This window comes from Acinonyx jubatus, chromosome E2, assembly GCF_027475565.1.
Source record: "Acinonyx jubatus isolate Ajub_Pintada_27869175 chromosome E2, VMU_Ajub_asm_v1.0, whole genome shotgun sequence".
Lineage (NCBI taxonomy): Eukaryota > Metazoa > Chordata > Mammalia > Carnivora > Felidae > Acinonyx > Acinonyx jubatus.
In genome coordinates, this window is record NC_069396.1 from 41,613,868 (window position 1) to 41,638,678 (window position 24,811).

Genomic DNA, 24,811 nt, shown 5'->3' on the forward strand with positions numbered 1-24,811 from the left:
TGAGGAGACAAACCTGGACCGGTTTGGCACAGAATCCCCAGCCCCGGGTTCTGCGGGAGTGGGGAGCTGGGCCAGCAGAGGTAAGGACAGGCATTCTGCCCTCGGCAGGGACCAGGCCCCGCCGGCCTTGAAGTCTCCTTGCCGGAGAGGAATCTGGCCCGTGGGTTTGCGCTTAGGGAAGACGTGGTCTCAGCAAACACGGAGGCCACGAGAAAGCTCACCACTGCCGTGGAGCTGAGCTGGGGGGCAGTGTCTCTCGGGCAGATGCCGGCTTGGCCAGCACGTCCGGTGTGAAAAGGAAGTCAAGGCAGGGAATCTCTGCAAGTCTCAAGTTTTAACTATGCCTTAAGTGCCCCCTTCAGAAACGCAGCTTTGAGGCTGTAGCCGTATCAGAAAGGCTTCTTCCTCTACAGCTTCACCTTCTCCCGTGCAAAGGCGCGTGGAGGCCGGCTCCAGCTACGCGCCCAGCACCCGGTGCTCTGCACCGTCAGCGCCCACGTCCTAGGTCCGGCCACGCGTGCTCATCTGCAAAGGGAGAAAGGACAGAGAGGGAGCCGCGCACAAAGGCCCATTTTTGGAAACTTTTTATTGCAAGTTCCATTCTGCATATTGATTTTTGAGAGAAAACACTGGAAATGGATCTTCCCTGAGCAGAGGAATACAAATGACAGCAAGACACATTTTAGTTGCTATTAAAGAACAGAACTGTTTTCCATTAGCATTTCAAAAGCCACTGTCATTCAAGCAAAGTAATAGCAGACTGAGGTGTGATCTTGCAGAAGGTTAAGAAAGATTTTCCCCCGAGGAAACAGCATGATCAAACACGGACCCAGCCACGTGATTTCCGAGCGCCCATCTGGCCGCTGGAGGGCCCGTCGTGAAGAAAGGTTGCCAGGCTGGGTCCCTGGTCCCACTGGGTGCTCCCAGCTGGCTCTATTTGGGGCCAGAGAAGGGAGTAAAGGCCTTGTCGCTGCCTGCCATGCACGCTTCGATCTCCTCCACTGTGCGGGGCACACAGGTCAGCAGTTCCATGCCGCTGCCGGTCACCACGACGTCCTCCTCGATACGGACCTGGCTCGGAACGGCAGACACTCAGTATTCCTGAGCTTGGCCTCGTGCACCAGATTAGAGTGTCAGAGGGGCCCCTTCTCAGGAGCGGTCTGTCCTGCCCCTGATGGAAGGGGCTGGCCTCCGGGCTTCCGGGGGAGGCCGCGGAGGGGAAGGCCCCTCCCATGGGGCCATCTGCTCTCGCCACCTGCCCACCCCGTCTGCGACAGACCAGGAGAAAGGACGGGCCCGGGGTCCTTGTCAAGTGAGGAAGCGAAGATCATCCCTCCTCCCACTAGGGCTCCTGTGTCAGGACAAAGAGGCGACCCAAGGCAGCGTGCCCTAGGGGGATGTTCTGGAATCAGAGACCGGGGGCCTGTGGGCACTCACCCCGCCAAATCCGCGGAAGCGCTGCAGGACCTCACGGTTGAAGAAGCAGGCGCGGGCCGGGTCCGCCAGGGCCTCGTCCAGGAGGTGGTCGATGAAGTAGATGCCCGGCTCCACGGTGAGCACCATGCCGGGCTCCAGGTGCCGAGTGGTGCGCAGGCTGCGCAGGCCGGGCTCATCGATGCGCTCCACGCCCTGCGCGGACAGGAAGGCCACGGGGGCCTGAGGAGGGCTGGCTCTACCCCGAGCGTCTGCGCTCCCCGGAGCTGCGGGGAGGCTTTGTGCTCCGGAGGGGCTCTGGCCCAGGTTGCCCCTTGCTGGGCCGTGCCCCGAGCGCTTCAGCGCTTCGGTAAGACCCTCTACTCCCTGCAGACTCTGCCCGCCCCCCCCCCCCCCATACCCCCGGAAGCGCCTGCGGGAGCCCCGGGGACAACCGGCGCGCACACACCCAGGGCCGCCCGCCCGTGCTGGCCATGCGGCCGCCTGGGGTCCGGCTGCCCTCACGCAGGCCTCTCCTCGCCAGAGGAACGGCAGAAGCCAAACTCGTGAAGCCAAAAAAGCTCTTAGGGAGGCTGCGAGGCTTCCCGTACCACATCTTTTCCTTCTAGGCGGCTCACTTGGAAAGCGGCCCCGGCGGTGCTGGGCGCTGCTCCCCCAGACCCAGGTCTCCCGTGTGGCCTTCCAGGAGGGGGGCCAGGTGCCGTCAGCAGGACGGCCCCACGCACATGCTCAGATGCACATGGAGGAGGCCACGTGGGCGCCCCTAAGGAATGGCTGCCCGCCTCCCTGCAGAGGCACCCTCTCCCCACAAACGCACACCTGGCCCGGGCCTCTCGACTCTCACGGCGTAGCCAACACCCGTGTCCCCGGGTCCCTGAGGCCCGGGGCCAGGGAGCAAGCGGGCAGTGAGCAAGCTCTGGGGCCGGGCTGCGGGCTTGCCCCGCCCCGCCTGCGGCTCTTCCCTGGAAGCCCAGCTGCTGGACACGGAGCTGTCATTTCTGACTGTTTAGGGGCCAAGAACATCAGACTTCAATTAGCGGTTCATGTAAGGTAACCAGAAACAGGCTGGCTCGGCCTCCACAGCTGGGCACAGCAGGGAAGGCTGTGACCGGGATTCCACGAGGGTGGGAACAGAAATGCGTGTGCAGCCACTCTGGCATGAGCTGGGCTGGGGCGGAGGTGATGAGGGGACGTTAAGGCACTGTGACCCCTGATGAGTCATGCTTTGGGTACAGACGCCTATCTGGCGTGGTACCGGGTCCCGTGACACTTTTTGCCCGGATGGGCTGGCGACACGGAAGGGCCCAGCCTGGAATGTCGGTCCCCGTGCTCAGGTGAGAGGTGCTTGCAGGGCAGGGCCTTCTGCCACCTGAAGTCTGTGGCTGCCCCCGGGCACCCTCTCCCTTTCCCTCACCTTCGTGCCACCCGAGCACCTATCCCTTTCCCTCCACTCCAAGGGCGGCAAAGCCAGGGCCCTGGCAGAGGCAGAAACCTGGCCAGGTCGTGTCTCCCCGTCCTCCTTTGGTCACTGTGTGCCCGCACTGAGCCACTCCATGGGTGTGCCCAGGGGAGGGGCCGTCTACGCAGGCCTCCGGAAAATTCCAGGACCACCACCCAGACTCCAGGTGAGGGGGGGAAGGGACCCTGGGGGCAGGAGACTATGCTGGCCCCGACCTCTACCCCTTCAGAGCACTGGCTCTCAGGAGTCTCCCCACAAGAACGCCCGTCCGAGCGGGGCCGGGAGAAGCATGGGGGCTGGGCAGGGGAGAGCAGGCCCCACAAAGGGGAGAGGCCGAAGCCCCGGCCCCTCCAGCCCAGGGACCCGAGCCTTGTGGGGAGCGGGGGCGCCTGCCCGTGCCGCACCCACACCGGCTTCCGCTGGGGCAGAGGGCTGGATGGGGCCTCTGCTTTGACTGGGCTCTGAGCAGAGGGGACCCAGATGTGTCTGCAGGCCTGAAATAAAACAAATGACTTTTATAGGAAAAGCCATATTTTTTCTACAATGTTTATCTGTCAAAAGAATAGACTCTGTGAGCACAAAGGGCTGCTTACTGGAAAAGATAAAAGCAGTTTGCTGCCAATTTTCTCTGGTGGAAAAAAAGAGTCCTGGCGACTAATGAATAACGAACCTCAGTTAACAATGTCTGGAAGGCCCTGCTCTTGGCTCCCTGTACACAGTGTGATGGATAGAAATTAGGAAATTAAAACTGATTTTGTTTCTCCAAATTTAACTGTTTACACTTGAGGAAAAAATAATTGAATAATAATGCTTCTCTTGAGCAATTTTTCCCCCCAAAAATCGTTCTTGGTGCTTTCAAAATACCCTGCAGCCAACAGGCCAAGCCTAGTCTTGGCTAACTGGCTGGTGGGCCCCAGGGTGTGCACCGATTGCATAATCAGCCCCCTGCACCTTGGGCACCGGGCCAGGCGGCAGGGCCGGGCTCACCCCCACCCACCCGGGGCCCGGAAAGACCGCAGCCACCTGCCGGGCAGGGCCTCCCCAAGGCTGGCTGCAAGCACCCTCTGGGTGGTCCTTTCGAGACTCGGTTGGTAGGAGGGGGAGGGGAAAAAGCCTCGTCTGGAAATGCCCACGGAAGCCTCCCTCCCCTGCCAAGGGTGCCTCTAGCGCCTGCAGACGAGGAGGCCACGGGGTGTGCTGGCCCAGGGGCTGGGTCTGCTGCTGGGCTTGTGAGGGGTGCTGGGCTCTGCTAGTCCCTGGAAGGCCCAGGGCCAGCCATGGTGCCTCACCACCCCCACCCGAAAGAAGCCAGAGGCAGGGGACAAAAGGGCCGCAGCACCAGCCCCATCACTAAGAGCCAGCTCTGGGGTCCCCACTGCTCTCTGGGGACCCCGCGTGCTGCACACTGGCCACCTCCCACCCTTCGGGGCAGCTGTCACCCCCAGCGCACAGCCTGGGACTCACCAGGCAGGGCACACCCACCTGGCACTAGGTCCTGAGGTGGCAGCCGCCAGGGGAGGCGCACTCCGGGAAACACCCCCGCAGCCGCCTGAACCAGGACCGACCAATGGGTGGAGGGACAGGAGGGGTGGGGGGCCTTGTGGGACCCACTACACCGCAGCTGATCCCAGAGCCCCGACCCACCGTGGGCAGGGCCAGCTCAGCTCCGCTCACGGGCAGGCCCCTGGCTGATGTGTCCACACTGACCTCGGGGTAGCCTCCCACGTCGTGCACGTCAATGCCCAGGAAGTGGCCGAGCCCGTGAGGCATGAACACAGCTCCCAGGTGGGCCTGGACCATGGCGTCGATGCTACCGCTCAGGACTCCGAGGCGGGCCAGCTCCTCCAGGTGGATGCGGTCAGCCAGGCGGTGCATGTCAGGCCACCAGACCCCTGCGGCTCCAAAGGAGGCTGCAATGAGCTGCGGGGACTGGCAGTCCGGCTGGGGCTCCCCAAGGGAAAGTCTGGGGGACACGTGGAGCCCTCACACTGGCTGAGGCAGGACGGCCGGAAGTGAGTGGTGAGGGTGCCGCAGCTGGGGACCCCGAGACCCTTCCTCTGTCTCCGTTGTGCCCTCAGGGGCAGGCTCCTGTCACCCGTGGCCGGGCGTCCAGCTTAGGTCTACTCCCCAGCCCGTGGCGTGTCTGCCCGCGGCCAGTGCGTGCTTCCGGGGCTAGTGAGCCCAGGAAGGTTCCTGAGCATCAGGAGGAGAAAAGCACATGTCCCCCACAGATGTGGGGCTGCCTCAGTGAGCCCCAAATCAAAGCTCAGGGCCTCAGGCTGTGGGGCGAGGGCATGGCTGCACACCCCCAGGCGGGGCTGAATCACCCCTGGAGCCACTGTGGGGAGCAAAGGTTTCAGGGTGAAGGTGCAGCTAGCACGAGCTAGCACGGCCTCGTGGGCTGGCCGGCAGGGGTCTGTGGCTCCGCCTGCCATGAGCCAGGGTTGACCGTCTCCACGGCAGCCCAGACATCCAGGCCCCAGACTGCTAATCCAACTCATCTTTGCCCCACGCTTCTGGGGCAAAGGTCACCGGGGAGAGCATGTCCCCAGGCACTGAGTTTCCAGGCAAGCAAGCTCAGGGGCTCTGTCCAAGGTTCTCAGGCAGCCACCCTCAAACAGCCTTGGCCATCGCGGGGTACGCCGGCCCTCCCCACTGGGCTGGCGGGGTCCCACTCCAACCTCACTCCAGGGCACTGGGCACTCCACCTAAGTACCACACAAGGACTGAGGTTGGTGAAGCTCCCTGCCCCACGCCACAGGGCTGATTTGGGGGCAGGCCACATGCTGGCTGAGGCCGTGGGCCAGGACACGTGGGGCCAGGCAGACGTGGGGGCGTACACCCCTGAGCAGTGATCCAGCCAGAGGGGGCCAGTGCCAACCCTTGCGGCCTCCTCCCTGTGGGGAGCGACACTGGCTCCCAAGTGGCACCCCCATGACGCCCTGCCCTCCACATCCACCAGCACGGATGATGGCAGCTGCAGAGGGGCGCCCTGGCATCCCGCACCATTGGGAACCTGCACGGACCCCGCGCCCACAAGGGCTGGACCAGCAGGTCTGGGCTCAGGGCTCCGAACCTCTGTGGCTGGCAGAAGGTAGCCCAAGGGCTCAATCCAGGGGTAGAGAGGGGGGCCCACTCTGGGACACAGGGCATCACCCTTCAGGCACTTGCTGGGCACCAGTCCTCCACCTGGGCCCCCTTCCCCGCCAGGGATGGAGACCCCACAGTTGGGGTCTTGGGCTGGCTGGAGGCACAGCGCTGACCCATCCTCCTGGATCCCTGCGGGCCAGGCTCTGAGCAGGTGGCGAGGGCTGCACCCCGGCCAGTTCATAGGGTGGGAGTCAGCCCAGGGCCCAAGGTGCTGGGAGGCCGAGGGGGGAAGCCCCGTCTCTAGAGACAGACAGCCTCCTTGGAGTCCAGCTCCTGAGGCCTGACCTGCCTCGGCCCACAGAGTGCCAGGGTAGTGGCGGCATCCTAGGGTCTGGCTTTACCCACTCAAGCAGCGGGGAGAGCCCGGTTCAAAGCCCTGATGGCCGAGTCAAGGTGGGCGGCTTTCCTCTGAAAGTTGGACATCCTGAAATGGAGGGCTGGGTACTGGATCCCAGCTCAGCTGCTAATGCACTTCTGGGAGCCTCAGATGCCTCCCTTTGTCAAAGAGCTGCAATGCTGGCCCTAGAAGACTGGCCACAGAGACTCTGGCATCTACTGGGGGACCGGGTCAGTAACCCCCGCAAAACTGTCGGCCAATATTCATCTGTTGCTTATGGCCCAGCCAGACCCTACTTCAACGCTGGATGTCCGCCGTGTCCTGGGGTACCAGCCAAGCCTGCCCCGGCCTCGGCTCCCCGCTCCCCCGAGGCCGACGCACCCCACCTCGCCCTCCCCAGGCCGGGCCACCTGTTACAGCCGCACACAGGCCGCTTGGAGTGAGACCCACTGCTCAGGTCTCGACATATGTGGGCCCTGCCCTGGAGGGACCTTCCCGAGCACTCTCTCCACCGTCCTGGTTATTGCCCTCCTAGCACCTTGTTCCCTGGACGGGTCTGCCTGCTGGCTCCTCGCACCTCAGGACCAGAGAGCTTGCTGGTCCAGGGGCAAAAACACAGCAGCTCTTCTGCAAGTTGTGCTCCCGCCCAGATCCCCTGGGCCTGAAAGTGCCCCCAGGCAGCTCTGCAAACTCTCCCGGCCCGCCTGGCCCTGGGGCTGAGGAAGGGCATCCTGCACCCGGACTCCAGAGCAGCTCCGTTTCTCTTGGAAAGGGGCCTTTTCCGGTGGCCAAAGGGAAGCCCCAGGAAGCGGCCTGACGTCAAGCCTGGCTGGCTTCCAAGTGGGCTGCGGCCTCAGCAGAGGGGAGTCAGGTATAAATCATGCTCGGCCGGCAGCTCGGCTCCTCTCCAGTCCTCTTGGGGCCAGACGCGAGGGCCCAGGCGGTCCCCACGGCGCCTCCAGTCTTCTTCGCCTGTGTCCTCGGGGCCGGCCCTGCACACGCTCTCGTGGCTGGCAGTGGGGCTGCTGCCTGTGTGTGGTTAGGGTTGTGACAGTGATCCAACCTCCAGCAACTTGGCCTCAGCGTCTGGCCCGGATGGTGGTTACGACACCCTCCGCCAGGACAGGGGCCCTGAAGTGTGTGAAGGTTGCCGTCCTTGGGCTGGGTCGGAGGAGTGGATGCAAACCAGGGGACCTCAGGCTCCCACACAACCTCAGCAGCTCACAGGCACCTCGGGGCCCATGCGGCCAGCTCGAAGCTCAGTGGTCCCCTAAGCCTGCTCGGGTTGGGGATGCCACACTGGGGACCACACTGCAGACTGGGCATCGGTGGCCCTGCCCGCCCTCCCACCTCCGGCAAGCCCCAAAGCTTTGTCTCACCTTCCCTGAAACATCTCTGGAATCTAGACCCTGACCTTTCCTGGACTCCTGCCTGTTTCCTCCCTAACCCTTGCAAGGCCTCATTTCCCTGCATCCTGCTTAGAACGCGGGAGCATCCTGCCCTGAGGACAGAGCCACGTACGTGCACCTCAGCCTGGCCTTCTCCAGGCTCACTGCCCTCCACCCCTGGGCCCACGACCCTCGTGCTGGCGCTTCCCTGTGCTTTCCACCTGCTGACCCCTCAGCTGGTACCACCTCTCCAAAGTCCTCACCTTCTCACACTCTCTCCTGTGAGCCTCTGTGTTAAGGCCTTCTCCGGGAAGCCCTCCCTGACTGCCCCTTCCTGTGCTGTCAGAGCTCTTCCCACCAGTGGACAGCACGCTGGCCAGCTGTGGCTTGGTCAAAGCCTCTGAGCCCTGGGAGGAGGGCCCTGTGTCCTGTTCCATGCCTGGCAAATGTGTGGCCTGAGCAGGAGCCCCGGCCCCCCTCATGGCTCTCTCCTGCAGCCAGTGCTGTGACCTCATGGGCCCAGGATCCAGGTGTGACCTCCCCCCCCCCCACACTGCTCCTCTGTGCACTCAGACCCTGGGGTGCCAGGGTAGCATCTAGGTTTGTGCCTGTAATCCGGCTGTTGGCTCAGAGAGACCAGAGAGCCCTGGTGCCCAGGCCCCAGGTCACAGGCTGATCTGTGCCCACCTGGCCCCCTTTCCCCACACCTTTCCCCAACGGGCCAGGGTCCAGGTTGGCCCCTGGGAGCCTCAGCGGCATCCCTCACCGCCTGAGGCCTCCCGTCCAGAGTGCGGCAGCCCCAGGGGCTCGGCCAGAGCTCAGCCAGGAGGGCCCGGAGAGCTGAATCCTCACTGCTACTTCCAGACAAAGAGCTCACTTCATCCAAAGACAATGGCCCTCGGGAGACCACGTGTGCGCCAGACCCTGGGGGTGCCGCAAGGAAGGCGCAGGGCCTGGTCCCAGGGCAGGCCCCGGTCCCAGGGCAGGCCCCGTGGGCTGCAGGGAGGCGTCTGGTGGGCCAAACTGGCGCAGGGCTGAGGGCCTCCAGCCCACCCCACCGCAGACCCGGCTGCTGCCAGGACCTCCGGGGACCCATTCACCCTGCGGAAGGGCAGGGGGCGGCATGCGCCCTGGGGCTGCAGGCGCCTCCATGCTGAGTGGAGCGCGGTTGCCTCTCAAAGTCTCCGCACGCTCCCCCTCCCCGCACCCCCCAACCTTGGCCAACAGCCTGAGGGAGTAAATGAGGCCAGGGAGGGTGGGAACTTGTCCACCATCCTCCAGCCAGCAGGGGGGCCTCTCAGGGCCCTCCCCAGACAGCCTCCTCTGTCCCGGCTCTTGCCACAGAGGGCGCCCGCAGACGGGGAGGCACACTGTCCCCGCACCCTTCCGCTCCTAGCCATCTCCAAGAAGGGGCCTGAGGGGAGCCCAGCCACTCCTGACCCTGTTCCCACCTGGCAGGGAGGCAGAGCTGGCAAAAGCACCCCGACCACAGGCCACAGCCGACACGCGTTGTGCCACGCGGGCCGGCACAGCTCCGGGTGCCCTCCTCCTGCTTGGTCACCTGATGGCTCCACAGCGTCCTCTCTTGCCACCTGGGCTGCTCTGGGGGCAGTCTGCTTCTGACTCTGTGCTGACTGCACCGGCCCTCGCCCCCAGGTGGCCAGAGCCCGGACACCAGCCGGGCCAGGAGCTGCACACAACTGCACGGGCGCAACGATGAAGGGCTTGTTCATACAGACCCGCCACTTTCACAGCCGTGGGCAGCGGGGCCCAGAGCCGAGCGAGCAGTCTACACTGCCTCTGTGGGGCCCTGTGGCGGTGCGGGCTCAGGAGGGCGGACCTGTAGCTTAAGCGGGGGAGGCCAGGGCGGGCAGGTGAGCACAGAGGGACACGGAGGGGAATCAAGTGCTGGAAGTGGCAAGAAGTGCCCTCAGTGCTCCATGGTGGCCGGAGGGACGAGGGACGGAGAATGCACGATGGACAGCAGTCTTTGGGGCGCTCCTGCTTGGGTTCACCCCAGGCCTCCCTGACGGGGGCTCAGGGGCCCCACTGGCATACTCCCTGGTACCCATGGAGACAGGGTGGTCTGCACGGGGTGGGCCGCTTGCCCCAACACAGGAGCCAGGGAGAGCTTCAGCTCCACCCAGCCATGGCGGCCAGGCCCCTGCCGTAGGACTGGCGTGGGGGGCACCCTCCCAGGTACGGCCCCTCTGAGTGGGCTCAGCCACCCTCCCCTGGCTGTCTGGGTGACAGGGAGGGAGGCCCCGATGCTGACCCGGGGTTCTGTGTGTTCTGACACACAGAACGCCTTCGGGGTTCTGGTCCTTCTGTGCTTCTCCTCTGGGCATCTCACTGCCACTCTGGTGTCTTTATTTTCGCTTCCCTGGAAGGTCGTCGGAAGCAGCCGTGCAGTCTCAGTGGGTGTGTGTCTTGGCCCAGCAGCCGGACCCACAAACCAGGGGCATTTCCGCTAGGACAGGACATGGGGCTGACCTGGCCACGGCCTCCTCACAGCTCTGGGGAGATGAGCTGTCCCCACGTGAGCAGCTCTGTGGGCACAGCTCGGCCTGCCTGGCGTGGGAGCCGACAGAGTTGGCCCTCGGGCACTGGCAGTTGTGTCGCGATCCCCAGTATCCGTGGGAGAGGTGGGGACTACAGCAGGGATCCGTTCCCACCCCGCACCCAAGGGAACCTCCAGGCCCCAGCACAGGCCCAGCCCGTGCCCCACTGTGCGCTGGGGGAGGACCACCCCGCCCAGTCTGTGCAGACCAGCTCCGCCGAGCCCAGCCTTCTGCCTGCTCCCAGAGGGACGTGGCCAGGCACATCCAGGGCACAGAGCACCAGGCCTTTCTCAGTGCAACTGGCCGGGGGCCCTGGGGACAGCGGGCCCGACTACTTTCTGGGCAGAATGAGGACCGCTTTGTCAGCCGTCGGCCAGGACGCCCACCTGGGAAGCGCTACCCAGGTGTGAGCAGACTCTCCCGAGGTGGGGGGTGCTGCCAGGTAGGCCGGGCTGGGGGCACAGTGTGGGGAGCACAGCGGAGGGAGCCCCTGGCCCAGTCCTGGAGGTATGCCCGGGGGCTGCGGGCGGCTGTGCTCACAGACGCCAGGGAGCATGCCACAGCCCATGGCTAGTGTTGTTCAAAACTGAACAAACCCTTCTCATTGTGGTGTCGAGGGAGCAGGAAGGGCCATGCCCCTCGGGGTGATGGGTGACTGCTTCTCGAGGCTGGACCTCACTGGGAATAGGGGATGTGTTCCCTGGTTTAAAGGTCAGAAACACCCCACGCCCACCAGCACGCTCTTCCGCTGCCTGGCTTCCAGCGCCCCTCCCACACCTCCTCCGTGGATTTGCAGGCACTTTTACACTCCCTTCTTTTACACAAAAGGGGGCCATCGGCCACTCCATCCTCCACTTTTCTGACAACTCAACAACCATCCTGGAGGCTCCCATGTTAATACTCAGTGGCCGCCAAGGCTTAAAAAAAATTTTTTTTTTAAGTAGGCATCATGCCCAGCATGTGTGGGGCTCGAACTCACGACCCTGAGATCAAGACCTGAGCCAAGATCAAGAGTTGGACACTCAACCGACTGAGTCACCTAGGTGCCCCGTGACCTTGGCTTTTTCAAAAATTAACAGAAGATGCTGCTTCCTTCTGCAGCTGCTGAAACACGCAGGTCCCATCACCTCGTCACCCCAGCAGGGGCTTAACTTTTAAGCTTTCCTTTCGGGTTGAGCTCCCTGTATTGGGACCACCGAGCTCTGTTCTTGCTGGATGAGTGAGGGGGCTGGGCTGGGGTCTGCCAGTGTCCCTCTGTGGTTCCCTAACCTCTGGTGGGGTTAGGTGGGGGGGCTCTGCGGCCAGATGGGGGCCATCCAGAAAGGCCTGCTCAGTTTGCCTCCGAAAGTGACAGTTGCTGAGGAACCCTCAAAAGCAGCTCTTGGCCTGATGACGGAGGCTGTAACTCATCCCAACAACGGGCAGTGGGGGCCCTGGGGCCCTTTAGCCAACACAGAGCCATCAGCCTCAAGAGGCCACATCCTGGGGATTTTATAGTTTGGGGATCTTTTCTTTTCCTGAATAAAGGCTCCATGGAGGGATGCCAGTCTGACTGCCATAGTCCCTCTGAGTTCAGAATGAGCTTAGAGTCCAGCCTTCGAGGGTGTCATGGCCAGGTCCCCAGAGGGCTCTGTGGCAGCCATTCACCATTCCCCAGACACTGGGGAGACACTCGGCCCACGCCAGAGCCAGCTGCGGCCTGAACAGAAGGGCGCCCTGACGTCCAACGAAATGCCAGTGTTGGCATTTGCTGATCAAGCCCTCTCTGGAGTGGACCCTGCTCCAGGAGAGGACAGCGGACATGCTGACATTCCAGTGGCCACTGCGACCAGGGGTTCTTGCTGGTGGAGAGTAGCAGGTGGGACTTGGGGTGACCTTGGGCTGAGCTCCCCGATTCCCAGCTCTGTCTCTCCTTGCTGGCCGGCCCCCTTTCCTAGGACTGCTCCTGGGGATCTGACACCGCCTGGAGTCTTGGCCAGCTGAGCTCCTCCGGTGACCGGGGACCGAGTCAGGCTGTGCAGTGCAGGACCTGCCCCACAACCACCACTGCCCTCACCTGGCTTCATGGCGCTCATGACAGCGCGGCAGCTCCGCAGCACCGCCTCATAGATGGCCTTCTGATCTGCGGTGAACTTGCCGTTGGCGGGGAAGGAGCAGGTGATGTCGGAAGAGAAGCAGTAATACTCCCCACCCATGTCGAACAGGCTGCAGGGAGAGGAAGGTGTGAGGTAGGGGGTGTCCTCCCCCCCTCCAACTCTCCACCGCGCGGCTCAAGGGCAGCCTGTCGGACCCTGGAGGTGCCGGGCGCTGAGACCGAGCCATCTTGCTGGGTCACCAGCGCAGGAAGCAGTATGGGGCCTCCCACCCCAGTGCATCCTCACGGTGCCATCAGCAGAGACCTCTGACCCCAAAGCAGGGAAGCCTGGAGTGGGGCCGATCCCTCACACATACCCCTGCCCTCCAAGGCCTATGGACGCCCAGCTGTGGGGACTGACTTGGAGAATGAGGAAGGGGCAGACAGGTCCCCAGGCCCTGACGCAGCATCTGGCCTCCATGCACTGCTCATGGGAGCCGTGCAGGGGCCATGGGGAGGAATGCCCCCATCCAACAGACAAGTGGGATAAGGAGCACCACCCAGCTCTCCTGGGCCTTGGTGTCTGAGTGAAAGCTCAGCCAGTGGCTCTGTCCCAGCACGGAGGTCCCCCGACCGGAGGACCCTGCTGGGATAACACAGATGTGCTCTTCCAGGGCCTGAGGGAAGAGCAGGGAGGACCTGGCAGAGGACGGTCCTCACACGCAGCAGGGTGCCCTGGCATCCCAGTGGCAGGGGAGGGACCAGCGGGCACAGGCAGAGGTGGAGAGTAGGAAGGCTGCAGAGGCCCTGAGCCGGGGTCTGTGAGCCAGCAAGCAGGATGGCGCCAGAGTCCGGAGGACAGGCCGGCTGGGCCTGCCCTCTGGACCCCCTGTGACAGGGCCCAGTGTGGCAGGGCTAGGAGGGGGTGGGGTGGGCCACTCCACCACCCTTGCTGCCTGCCCGGGCCTCAGAGCCCTCGCGGGTCAAGGGCAGGAAGGAATCCTGCCCTGCGCCCCCATGGCGGAACGCAGCAGGTCATGCGAAGGGCTGCTGGGTCACCACGCCAGAGGGGCCCCGGATGAGAGCAGTGAGGGGGGCACAGACCGAGCCCCCCTCCACATCCCATCCCACCCGAGCATCTCAGCAGGGTGTTTGGCAGCAGGCACACAGGGGGCCCCACCAGCACCCCCAGCCACTTCATCAGCCAAGCCATGACGCTCATGGTGACAAAACCGATTGAGGGCCACTGGTCTAGCCCCAGGCCCAGGATTCTGCTGAGTCTTCAGTGCCAGGTGGCCACAGAGTCGGGAGGAGCTGAGGGGTGGTGGGGCTGCCCTCTGCGACGGTGCCCGGCTCTGTCCTCAGCTTCTCCTGGGGGTTGGTCTGCAGCTGCACAGGTCCTGGCAAACCTGAGCCAGGGGCAGAGCTGTGCCTTCCACCGGGGCCTCTCCCCCAAACCCAAATCCTCGGGGTGAACACCACCATCCACAAACATTCCAGGGGCTGCCTGCGAGCCTGCCTTTGGGGCCCTGACCCCAAATGACAGAGCAGGGGGTCCCTGGCCCTGCTGGTGGAGCAGGGGGTCGGGTTATGTGGCCTGACAGGAAGCACCAGCTACTCCAAAGAAACAGATCTTTGGAGAAGATAAACTTGAATGCTCAGGATCCCTGGACACTTTGCTGGAATCCAAAGTCCCCAGCCAGGCACTTTTTAATCTCCTGTCTTTTTCCTATTGCAAAACACCATAAACAGTGTCAACAGTGCAAAAAGCAGGAGATAACACCTCAGGTGATTCTCCGGGAGTGGGGGGGAGCCCCAACCAGGATGGCACAGGAACTTCAGGCTGGGTCAAAGTCATAGACTCCAGCAGACTCTGCTTGGGGCAGGCTGATGGGGAGGACCTGGGCCTCACTAGAGGTGACTTGAAGATGAAACAGAGAGGCCTTGAGCAGACACGCCCAGGCATCTGCTCCCTGGGAAGCTCCAGATGCAACAGGGTGTTTGGGCCAACAGCTACCTGTAGCTTTACTCCTTCCAGGGGCACACTCACAGAGCTGGGTGGGAGGGCGGCTTAGCCCTAACCTGCTGGGAAAGTGAGGCTCTGAACACTGATCCAGCAAAGTCCCATGTCGGGGTCAGAAGCTCAGAGCCCAGGGATGGGCTCTCTTGTCCTGGCTCCAGCACTGGGTCTCAGGGCCTCAGCTTTGCTTCCTTTAAGATGAAGATGCCTCCACGGCTGCAGGTTTGTGTCCTTTTAGGGCCGATGTATAGAAAGGCGTGGGGAGCACGTCTGTGTGGGGCCATGGTCCAGTTTCACTCGGGGAGCAGAGCATTTTCATTGGGGCCCCTCAGAGGTAAGAAAAGAAAAATCGTTTGTGGTTTGTGGATTCAGAACGTCCAAGAATGGCCTGAGCAGATGGGACAGAGCCGGGAGCTTGGGGGACACAGACTCCTGGGGGCCACCACATCGGCAGCACCCCCCCGGCAGAGGGCTCTATTGGTCCGTCTGGTCTCAAACAAAAACAGAAATTGAACTATTTAAAAAACGAGGAAGCCCACAAAAGCGCATGGAACACTGGAGTCATCTAGAGCAGCAAAAACAAGATGCTTCTCCTCGGCAGACAAGACTCCTGACCAAGTTTTCCAAAAACTCTCCTCAAAAACACAGAACATGGGACAGTGGGTGCTGGACGCTCCTCAGCCAGCCTGGCCTTACTGTTCAGATTCTAGAAGACTTTGCTTGTATTTTTTGTTTGAAAATCATCTGCTTACTGTAGAAGGAAGTATACGCCCAGTCGGCCAGCTCCATCCTGCCCAGCGACGCGCGGGGCACGGGGCTGGAGTCTATTTTCGTGTTCTCAGTTCCCTATCTTTCTCTGCCCCCCCCCTTTTTTTTCTAAACCCCCCTCAGAGTTCCTACACACATAAGTTATTCACATTCAAGCTGCTCTGGAATCCAGGGACAAAAGCTATCTCTTTCATAAATCATCTCCCTCCAGCTCCTCTGTGTCCATTTCATCCGCCCTCTGAGCGCAAAGTGACAATGGGGAATTCGGTCATACTTTGGCTCCACCAAGCGCTCAGGATCCCTCCTCCCCGGCTGCCTGGGGACACCCACCAGGGCCGCTACCTTCTTTGGCCGAGTGAACGCGTATGATAATCTAAGACATCTGGGGAGATATTACACATCTCCAAGCAATACGCTGGCGTCTCTTTCCTCACATGTGTTTATCTGGTTCTATTTCTGGCCGGGATGAGAGGTTCTGTCTGCCCTTGGCTCCTCCCCAGCAGCCTCATGCCCGGGCTACCCGCCACCATTGGCTCAGCCAGACCCTCCCTAAGCCCCTACCTCAGCTCCCCTGGCCCCACTGCAGAGGCCGGCCGGCCTACAGGCAGAAGGCCTCTGAGATGGTTCGGCCAGCTTGGGCCGCATCTTGGGGAAACGCTGCTGTGCACGGACAAGGCTCCCTGCGCTCGGTAGGTAGCTTCACTTCAACCTCCCGAGCTGTGGCCTAGCCCTCGGCCACCTCTCACTCAGGACCGGCACTGTGCATGCACACAGGGCTCTATGCGATGGCAGGAGCATTTCAGATCGCAATTTGCAGTTGCCCCAGCCTGCATTCCAGGCGAGGCCAGGGGATTTCTGAGAAGTCGGAAACTCCTGCTTCCCTCCAGGCCTCCCTCCAGGCCTCGGGGTGAGAGAGGAAGACGTACTAGTCGCTTTCCCGCTGATGTACTCCAGCGGGCAGCCCCTCCAGATGAAGCACACGGGCTGCCTGCCCGCCTCCAGCCCAACCTTCTGTGGAGTGCCAAGGGCCTGATGGGACCAGCGGGGCAAAGGCCATCACTTGGAGGCTGCGGGCTGACTCATCAAGCAGACCTCTGCCCACACCTTCTGGGCATCCCTGCTCCACACCCTGCTCCACGGGGCGACTGCTCCCATGGGGCCCAGGCAGACAGGAAAGCTGCCCAAGCAACCACCCCCAGGAACCCAGAGCTGGTGATCCCTGGTACCCATGGTAACAAAAGCAGGCACAGGCTGGGGGCGTCCTGTGTGTCTGGAGAGAACGGCTATTCCCATTCTACGGATGACGTGGAGAGAAGCAGAGCAGCGGTGAGGGGTCAAGTCCCCAGGAAGGACACTGCATGGCACCAGGCCTGATGTGTGGGCGGGACACAGCACCCACCCAAGCCCTTGCCGCCACCGAAGCACCGTGGACAAAGCCTGGGCGTCAGGGCAGCGGCCTCCGCCAAGGAGGGACTCAGTCGGTGTCACGAGCACAGCACATGGTTCATTTCACTTTTTTGGAGTGCAGTGTCCCATGATGTGTGTGAGCACCCAGGCTGTCTGGACCAGTGCTTTTCAAACTATGGGTGGTGAAGTCAACAGAGTGTGGGGTATAGGCCAGGATGCAACAGACAGAAAGCATGTGGTAGGGGGATCTGATTATAACTGGGGCTGGGTTAGAACATCAAGGATACATCTAACTGGGCGGAAGGCTGAAGGTTACAGCCACCGGTCTGGCTGTCCAGGTTAGCAGGGCCTGTGCCCTCCTGACAGTGTTCTCTTGCCCTGAGGCCTGGGCACATCCGTAAGACCATCAAAAACTCAGGATGGGGCTGCCGGGTGAAAATCAAGTGTTCCCCTGTGCAAACAGCAAGGGGAGAGGGGTCTGGGCTGGGCCTGGCACCAGGGAGTAGGCAGGCCCTGGAGGTGACACTTGTTCTCTGAGGTCAGCCAGGGCATCAGGCACCAGGACAAGTGGGGCCTAGAACCCAGCCCAGACGTTCCACCAGCTGGGGAGGAGCCCCCAGGCACAGACTCACCCCTCCCTGTGGCCGCAGAACGGTCCTGTCAGCCTGTGGGATGCCAAGGGGGCGGCTGGGGCCCTGGATGAGCGGCAGCCCCCCTCCCCCATGGCCTGCAGGGTGTCCCATGGATGCAGGCTGCTGCCCATGGCACGGTGGCCCAGGATAGAGGGAGCGAGGTAGGGTCACTTCCCCAAGCAGTTTCACGCCTAGCCCACATCTAACCTACAGGACCGACTGGGAATGAGACAAGGGAAGGAAGGAGTTGGCGGTAATGGTGCTGGTGGCAGGAAAGGGTGGCCAGGTAGGGAAAGAGCCTGCTTGGGCCATGGCCCCTCCCAGGCCAGTCCCCTCATCTATGGAAGGAAAGGACGGGGCAGCTTGGGGCTGTGACATGGGCAGCAGGAGCAGTAGCATGTGTCACTGACATGCCAGCAATAGGTCAGAGGTCTCCAGGGGCTTCCCTGTGAGGAAAACCCTGGTTTCTCCAGGCAAAAAGAAGGGGGCTTTGGCCACTGTGTGCTGTGTCCCCACCTCTGCGTTAGCAGGGTAAGGCAAGAGAGAACCAGGGCTTCAGGCTGACCATCATCAGGGCGAAGAGAAACAGGGGTCCCTGTCTGCTGACAGGAGAGGAGAGGAGAGGAGAGGCGGGGAGAGGGTACTGCATGGGGCCGGATAGGCCTCTCTCCCCGAAAGTGGGCTGGCTCCCATGCCCCAGGGGCACACAGGAGAACGGCCAGCAGGGAGGAGGCCCGCCCACACATCCTGAGACAACACTGCCCTCTTCTGGCCAGTGCTGGGAGATCCGGCTCGGCACCCACATGCTGCCTGCAGCTGGGCCACCCAGGCCTGGTGATCCTTAGGTGTTCTAGAAGGTTCTCAGAGGGAACACAGGGCATGCTACCTCAGGAACCATTGCTCCGCTCCCTGATCAAATGGATGGAAGCAGCAGCTGAGGAGGGGTGTCCTGGCCGTTTTCCAAATCAGAACCCATTGGAGGCACAGCCTGGCCCCCTCCTGCTGAGGGCCCCAGGGGAGGCGGGAAGGCTGCCAGGCCAGGCTCAGACCCAGGAGTTCAGCACAAGAGAGGGTCCAACCCTGGGTGTACTGTTTCCGGGTGGACTTGAACATGGACAGTGGTGCTCCCTGGGTGCACGTCCATCCACTTTGGGACTTTGGTTTCTGGGAAGCCAGTGCAGTACATGGGAGCTATGTCTCTCCTCACACCCACCTGGCAGGGGCTGATTTGGTGAGGAGGGGTCTTCTGGGGATCCCCCCCAGGATGGGTGTCCAATGACAGTAGCCACCACCTCTTGTGTGAGCATGTGAAAAGCATTAATTAGCAAGTTTCCCACACTCCTGCCACCCTGGTTTACAAGGTCTGCCACTTGCCTCAAACTCCAAAACAGAAAGCAGCTAATGGCTCCTCTGGGATAGTGACGGGGAGATGGGGTTCCCGGTGAAAGGGCTCTAAGCCCAGGGCAAAGCCCCAAGAGGTCCCACAAGAGGCCTCACGGTCCTGAGTGAGCTGAGTACTAGGGCCCCAGCAATCTGAAGCCACATCAAGGTCACGCAGAGCAAGCAGGACAGCATCTAGCAGAGAGAAATGGGAAGGGGCCCACGGAGTCGGCAGGCCCTTACTTCTCAGCTCTGGGTGACAAAGCTGATGTGCAGGGAGAAGCAGCAAGCCTAACCTATAAGCCCCAATTCACAGGGAGACGACGGAGGCCAACAGCCGTCATGGCCCAGCTCCTAGGAAGGTGCTGGTACTGGAGGGACAGAGGCATGGGCGGTGGGCCGGGCCCAGCTGGCTTCATGCTCTACTTGGCACACACCTTGAGGACAGGGCTGGGGCTGAAAACATACCACAGGCCTTGAGACTCGAGAGCTGTCTGGCTCAGGGTCTGCCGGTGGCTCTCACCGCCAGTCTGTCATGGAGCCAGCTGCTGGAAAATGGCCTCAGGGCCCCGGAGCACAGGTATAAGCCCCAGACTGCTGGCTCTGAGGATGGCCACCATCGCAGCTCTCACCTGCCAAGGCCATGCTGTGCCAGGCTCCCCACTCAACACTGTGTATTCTCCCAGAGACAGGCGCCCTATCACCCCGTGACTGATGGAGAAGCTGAGGCTCAGGGTACCAGCCACTCAGCTGGGGAGGGGGAGGGCAGGGGCATCATCACACAGCCCGGGCTCTCTAAGGCTCCCTGTAGGGGTGCGGGGGCACGTGTGGGACTGCGAGAAGGATGGAAAGGCTGGCTACCTCAGCCCTACCCCCACCTTCTCCAGTACAGCCTGACTGCCCCGGCCCAGCTCTGACCCCAAACAGCCCCTCACTAAACGTTCAAACATCTCTGGGGCATTTTCCCCTGACTTCAGGGGACTGAAGCACCCAGAGCGTGCCAGCCGGTGGGCACCTGGAATAGCCGTGGCTCTGGGAGACACTCAGCTTCAGGAGAAACTCTGTGCTATGCTCATATTTTGGTTTCATACCTTATGATAAAGTATTGTGGCTTTTATGTTGGGATAACAGAGTGATTTATTATTTACCGAACACAGGAGGCACTCGGCAGATCAATTTCAATAAAACAATGGATTATAAATGCCGCCAGCAATCTGGCAGCAGCAGTAATCAACAAAACATGTTGTTCTAAATGCTGCATAATAAATTGACTATAATAAACTCATAATTATTCTACTGGCTACATTTCAAAGTTAGTACGAGAAAAATAAAATCACCAATTTGGACTTGGCATTAACATCCGTGGGATTCCTGGATCGCTCTCCTCTCTTAGCTGCAAGCGGCAGATGCAGGTGCCATGTGCTCCCACGAGGGCCAAGGCCGCATCTGGGCCGTGTGGAAACCTGATCTATGCTGCGCCCTGGTCAGCCGGGCCCCACCCCAGCAGTGGCCACCCCAGGAACATAGCCGTGACCAGCCTCTCCTGGGGTGAGGATCGTACTGGGGGCAGATAAAGAGGAGAGCAGAGAAGCAGACAGTCCTCTGGGGTATGCCAGACTCACAGAGGAGAAAAACTCATGGCCCCATGATGCTGCCACAGGGCCCTCCGGCAGGCCAGAGCTGGTCCAATGACAGCTGAAACCTGCTGGTAGGACTAGGTCTCTGCCTCTGCCCGAGGACTGATTCCCACATCCTGGCCTCCAGGCCCAGCCAGAATGGGCTGCACAAAGAGCATTAGGAAATGTTGCAGGAGGCAAGAGTGCCTGGGGATGCCAGGTGGTTTCTTGGGGCCACGAGTGGCTCAGCCATGGCCCGGAGGGCAGAGCCCTCCCCTGTCTTTCCTTTGTCTCCAGCTGAGCCAAGTCTGAAGCAGCCAACTCCCTCCCCAAATCCTTCTGGCTCTGCACCTGGACCCTCCTTGTGTCTCAGTGACCTCACCTACACATGGAGATGGGCAGTGGGACACAGGGTGGGGACAGGGTGAGAAAATCTACCCAAAGGGATGTCCCTGGTGCCAGGCACTGGGGAGACTCCTGTCAAGGTTTTTGCATGCCCTTAGCCCCTATGCCTGGAATGACTCGGGAAGGGTGCAGCCACTTTGGGTGCCCCCCTCTGTATGTTCTGGTCCCTGCCCTGCCGGCCCAGGCCCCTGGGAAAGGGCACATGAGCTCAGCACCTGCGTTTCTGACATGTCTCTTCTATCCCTCCATGTAGTCTTGAGAGGCATGTGCCACCTCCACCAACAGAAAAGTAAACTGAGGCTCTGGGAGGGAGCTAAGTGACTCTGTTTCCTCCCAGAAGGCTGAGCTGGGCTCTTGCCAACAGTGGCCCTACCCAGAACATCCCGTCCAGCCGCTGACCCGGGTGAGCGCAGCTAGTCACGGAGCCTGCAGTGCCCCTGGCAAGGACACCCTGGGATTGGGTGGGCTTCTGCAAACACATAGCGACAGCTCAGAACATGGCTCATGCCCCCCAGTGGATGTGGACCAGGGACCCCTGCATGCAGGCTCCCCTCCACCCCAATGCAGGGCTGAGCTACACGTGCGTGAAGCCAGGTTCAGGTTCAGGCCAGCGTGCAGGCATCGCCAGAGCTCTAGCTCGGGAATTGAGCCCAGCAGGGCAACGCCCACACTCTGAGAAGCAGCAGGATACCGACTGGAAGCAGGCTTGCTGAAATCTTGCTCAGGTGCCCTGGCAACCAGGAGGCGAAGGCACCAGAGAACCAGGTGGGACAGTCCGTGTCCCCCACTCCGCCCATGTGTCGGTGACCACAGCAAAGATGCCTGCAGGCTAAGGCAGGGTGGCAACGTGGGGCTTGCAGCCTTTAACTGGTTCTCAGTAGCCCTGTGGCAGCCTGGGCTGACCCTGCCTGATATGTGGGTGCTGGAGAGGAGAAGCAGGGAATGCCCAGCGCCCATGAGCTGAAGAGAGAGCTGGTCCAGGTCAGCAAGGTCACAGACCCCTCCCGAGGCCTGGAGCAGCTGTCTGGAGAGGAGCGGCATATGCTCAGCATGAGCCCTACAGACCGGGGTCGTGGGCAAGATGTATGATTCTGCCAACAGGGGCCAGTCCATCGGAGGGGTGGGGGCTGCAGATCCCGCCCACGCCTGCTTAGTCAGGGCTCCACGGGGTGCTGTGAGCACTGTAAGCTGTGCTCAGAAAAGCCCTGCAAACAGTCTTGAAGGTCAAGCACTGCCTCTGACCTCCTGGGCTAATGGCCATTTATGGATGGCTGAGGCTGGCAGGATTCAGAGGGGGCGAGGCTCCCTCCGGGTCTTCCCTCATCCAGACTAGGTGCCCACCCTCCTGGTACCGAGACAGAGGTGTGAGTGTGGCAGGTACGGGGCAGGGGCTGGGGGCCACCTTGGGCCCCCAGCACAGGGCCCTCCACATCCTCTTTCCCTGATGATGGACAGAAGGTGCCATGCAGGTGGGGGGCCCTGGCAAAGAAGTTTGGGCCCAGGGCAGGCCTGGGGGCCTCACTGTGCTCAGCCTTCCCAGGGTGGGGACCAAGAGATCCCAGTCTGTTCCCCTTGAGGTGGAGCCCCACTGCGGCCCTGTGGGTCACACGCAGAGCCAGGGCAGGGGCGCCTCAGGGCTGGCCTCACTCACCACATGTCTCCGTCCTGGATGGTCCGGTCATTGGGGGCCCCGGCATGTCCATAGTGCAGCACGGCCGAATTCTCACCACTGCACAGCAACCAGGGGAGGTCAACAGCCCATCTTCTCCCAGCAGGCCCCGGAGGGGGCACCCCACCCTGCCCCGTGGGCACTACCGCCCACCCTCCAGCAGAGGCCCAGTGGGGGCTGTATCAGGCCCACAGTCTGAGGTGCGGGCGGGGAGCACACCGGCCCCGGCACCTGTAGCCATACAGCTGGTGGAAGCCTCTGAGTGCACGGTTCACAGCGCTGCCACTGTCAGGGCTTCCCCAGGTGAGTGCTGTTTGGGCAGGTGCCCTTGGGCCTGGGGATGTGGGACTGGTGGGGGGGACATGGGTCTGAAACCCAGGGAAGGGAGTTTGAGGAAGCCCTCTTGTCCTGGCGGAGGGAGAGGGGAGACCCATGTCAGGGGCCACCATGCTGCAAGGCTGGCTCCTCTGCTCGAGACTGCTTCCCTAATGAGCGATGCCTTTAAGAAAAAAAGGACTTTTAACTCTGTCCAAAGGAAAAAAAAAAAAAACCCACCTGGGTGTAATATTTATGGCCCTGTTCGGGAGTCTCAGGAATCATAAAAGTAGAAATAATGATTTTTCTCTCTATCCACCAGAGAAGAACATTTCCAAAGACTGAGATGTTCACATGTATTATTCATGTGCCGAGGACGTGCACATCAGCAGAGCTGCAGGCTCCGTCCTGGCTGGGCAGAGGCCAGACCCTCTGACCCAGGGGGGCAGAGCAGGGGGAGACTGGCTGGGGCGAGCCTGGGAGAGGAGGGGCCACTCGCAGCCAGGTTGTGCCCCTCAAAGACACACACCTAGGGTGACACATGCAGACACACAGACACACAACACGGCACACTCGGGAAGCCTGGGTGGCTCGGTTGGTTAAGTGTCCAGCTTCGGCTCAGGTCATGATCTCATGGTTTGTGAGTTTGAGCCCCGTGTCGGGCTCTGTGCTGACAGCTCAGAGCCTGGAGCCTGCTTCCCATTCTGTGTCTCCCTCTCTCTCTGCCCCTTTCCCGCTCACACTGTGTCTCTCTCTCAAAAATAAACATTTAAAAAAATATATAAAAAAAAATAGTACACACTAACAACCATGAGCCGCCCCATACTCATGGTCATTTGTACCCCATGCCTCCAGCCACCGTGCAGGTGACACACACACAGAGACTCAGAGCTCCCTGCCTCAGCCACAATGTGCCACATGCAGAGGTACCTAGAGTGACACCCCCTACCGCAGAGACCCAACCACAGTGGTGATGTTCCTTACACAGCCACACTGACAACCATGCATGTGCGTGCGCGCGCGCGCGCGCACGCACACACACACACACACACACACACACACACACACACACACAACCACGGCCTCCTGCACTGACAGAGCTCCTTCCACCTCTGCTGCACACAAAAGCCATCACAGGGTAAAGCCACGTCCTGGCCCCCACACGCTGGGTGTGTGCTTGCGTGGAGGGGACGAGGAAGGCCAGCCAGCAGCCCCAGGGGAGCGGCCATCCTGGAGGAGGCCAGGAAGGGCACGGCAGTGAGGGGGCCACCCCGGCTGGGGGCCTCAGGAGAGGAGAACAATTTCCAAGTGTAAGCGGGCACTCATGTGGGCACGGTAGTGAGCAGGCGTGCCTGAGCTCAGGGGGGCGGCGGGGTCTCCTCGCCTTCTCACGACCTCCTTCCTCCATTGTTCCCACTTACCTGCCGCAGATGCAGGTGTAGGAGCTGTGGCGCATGCCACCCCGGGAGTAGCAGTAGTGCTCGAAGAGGCTGCAGGGGAAGGAAGGAAGGAAGTCAGGGTGCGGTTGCCAGAGCGTGCACAGCCCCCACCCCAGGAAAACCTTCAGCCCAAGCCTTGCTTGGCTGCACCCGCAGGAGGGCCTGAGTGACCCTGCATGGGTCCAAGGGGCTCATAGCCTAGAGCCCAGGGTTGGCCACAGGCCACAAGAGCACAGAGGCCAGTGAGGACAGGGAGCAAAACTAGAGAAGCCACCCCACCTCCTGGGCCCCCTGAGAAGCGGGGGCTACTGCTGTTTCTGCGGGGCTGGAGGGAGGGTCTCCCTGTGACTCCCAGGTCCAGTGGCCACGACCCACCCCACCAGGAGGGGCTGGACACATGGCCAGGGAGGGACATGAACTCTCCAGGCCCCAAGCTGGACTCAGATGGCCCTGGGCCTGACCCTGGGGAGGGGCACAGGGAAAGGAGAGCAGGAACCACTGGGCACTGGCCTGGGGGACAGGATTGAGGGGCAGGCCCTCATGCAGACCGAGCAGGGCAGAGCCATCTCTGGTCACAGGTAGAGGGGGTGGAGAGAGGCAGGGTCTGAGGACAGGCCCTGTTTCCCGTCCTCAGGCCAAGCAGCAAACAGGCTGGCCTCGTGGACCAGCTCCTAGCCTGGGAAGGGGAGGCCAGAAACAAAGTCTGGAGGGAAAGATGAGACCCTAGAGGGGGCAGCCAGCCCCCAGGCTGAGCCCA

General features: G+C 61.7%; 1 protein-coding gene across 1 annotated transcript in view; it reads right to left on the bottom strand.

The window, feature by feature from the left end:
• Nucleotides 1-568: 568 nt before the first annotated feature.
• The window catches only part of PEPD (peptidase D), a 110,951-nt gene continuing 86,708 nt past the window's right edge, over nucleotides 569-24,811 (bottom strand). The window contains exons 10-15 of the mRNA XM_027044898.2: nucleotides 24,037-24,105; nucleotides 22,283-22,360; nucleotides 12,386-12,534; nucleotides 4,601-4,785; nucleotides 1,438-1,629; nucleotides 569-1,071 (exon numbers count right to left, since the gene is read on the bottom strand). Coding sequence (XP_026900699.2) covers nucleotides 934-1,071; nucleotides 1,438-1,629; nucleotides 4,601-4,785; nucleotides 12,386-12,534; nucleotides 22,283-22,360; nucleotides 24,037-24,105 — 811 coding nt within the window. The 3' untranslated portion in view covers nucleotides 569-933. The remainder of the gene's footprint in view (nucleotides 1,072-1,437; nucleotides 1,630-4,600; nucleotides 4,786-12,385; nucleotides 12,535-22,282; nucleotides 22,361-24,036; nucleotides 24,106-24,811) is intronic.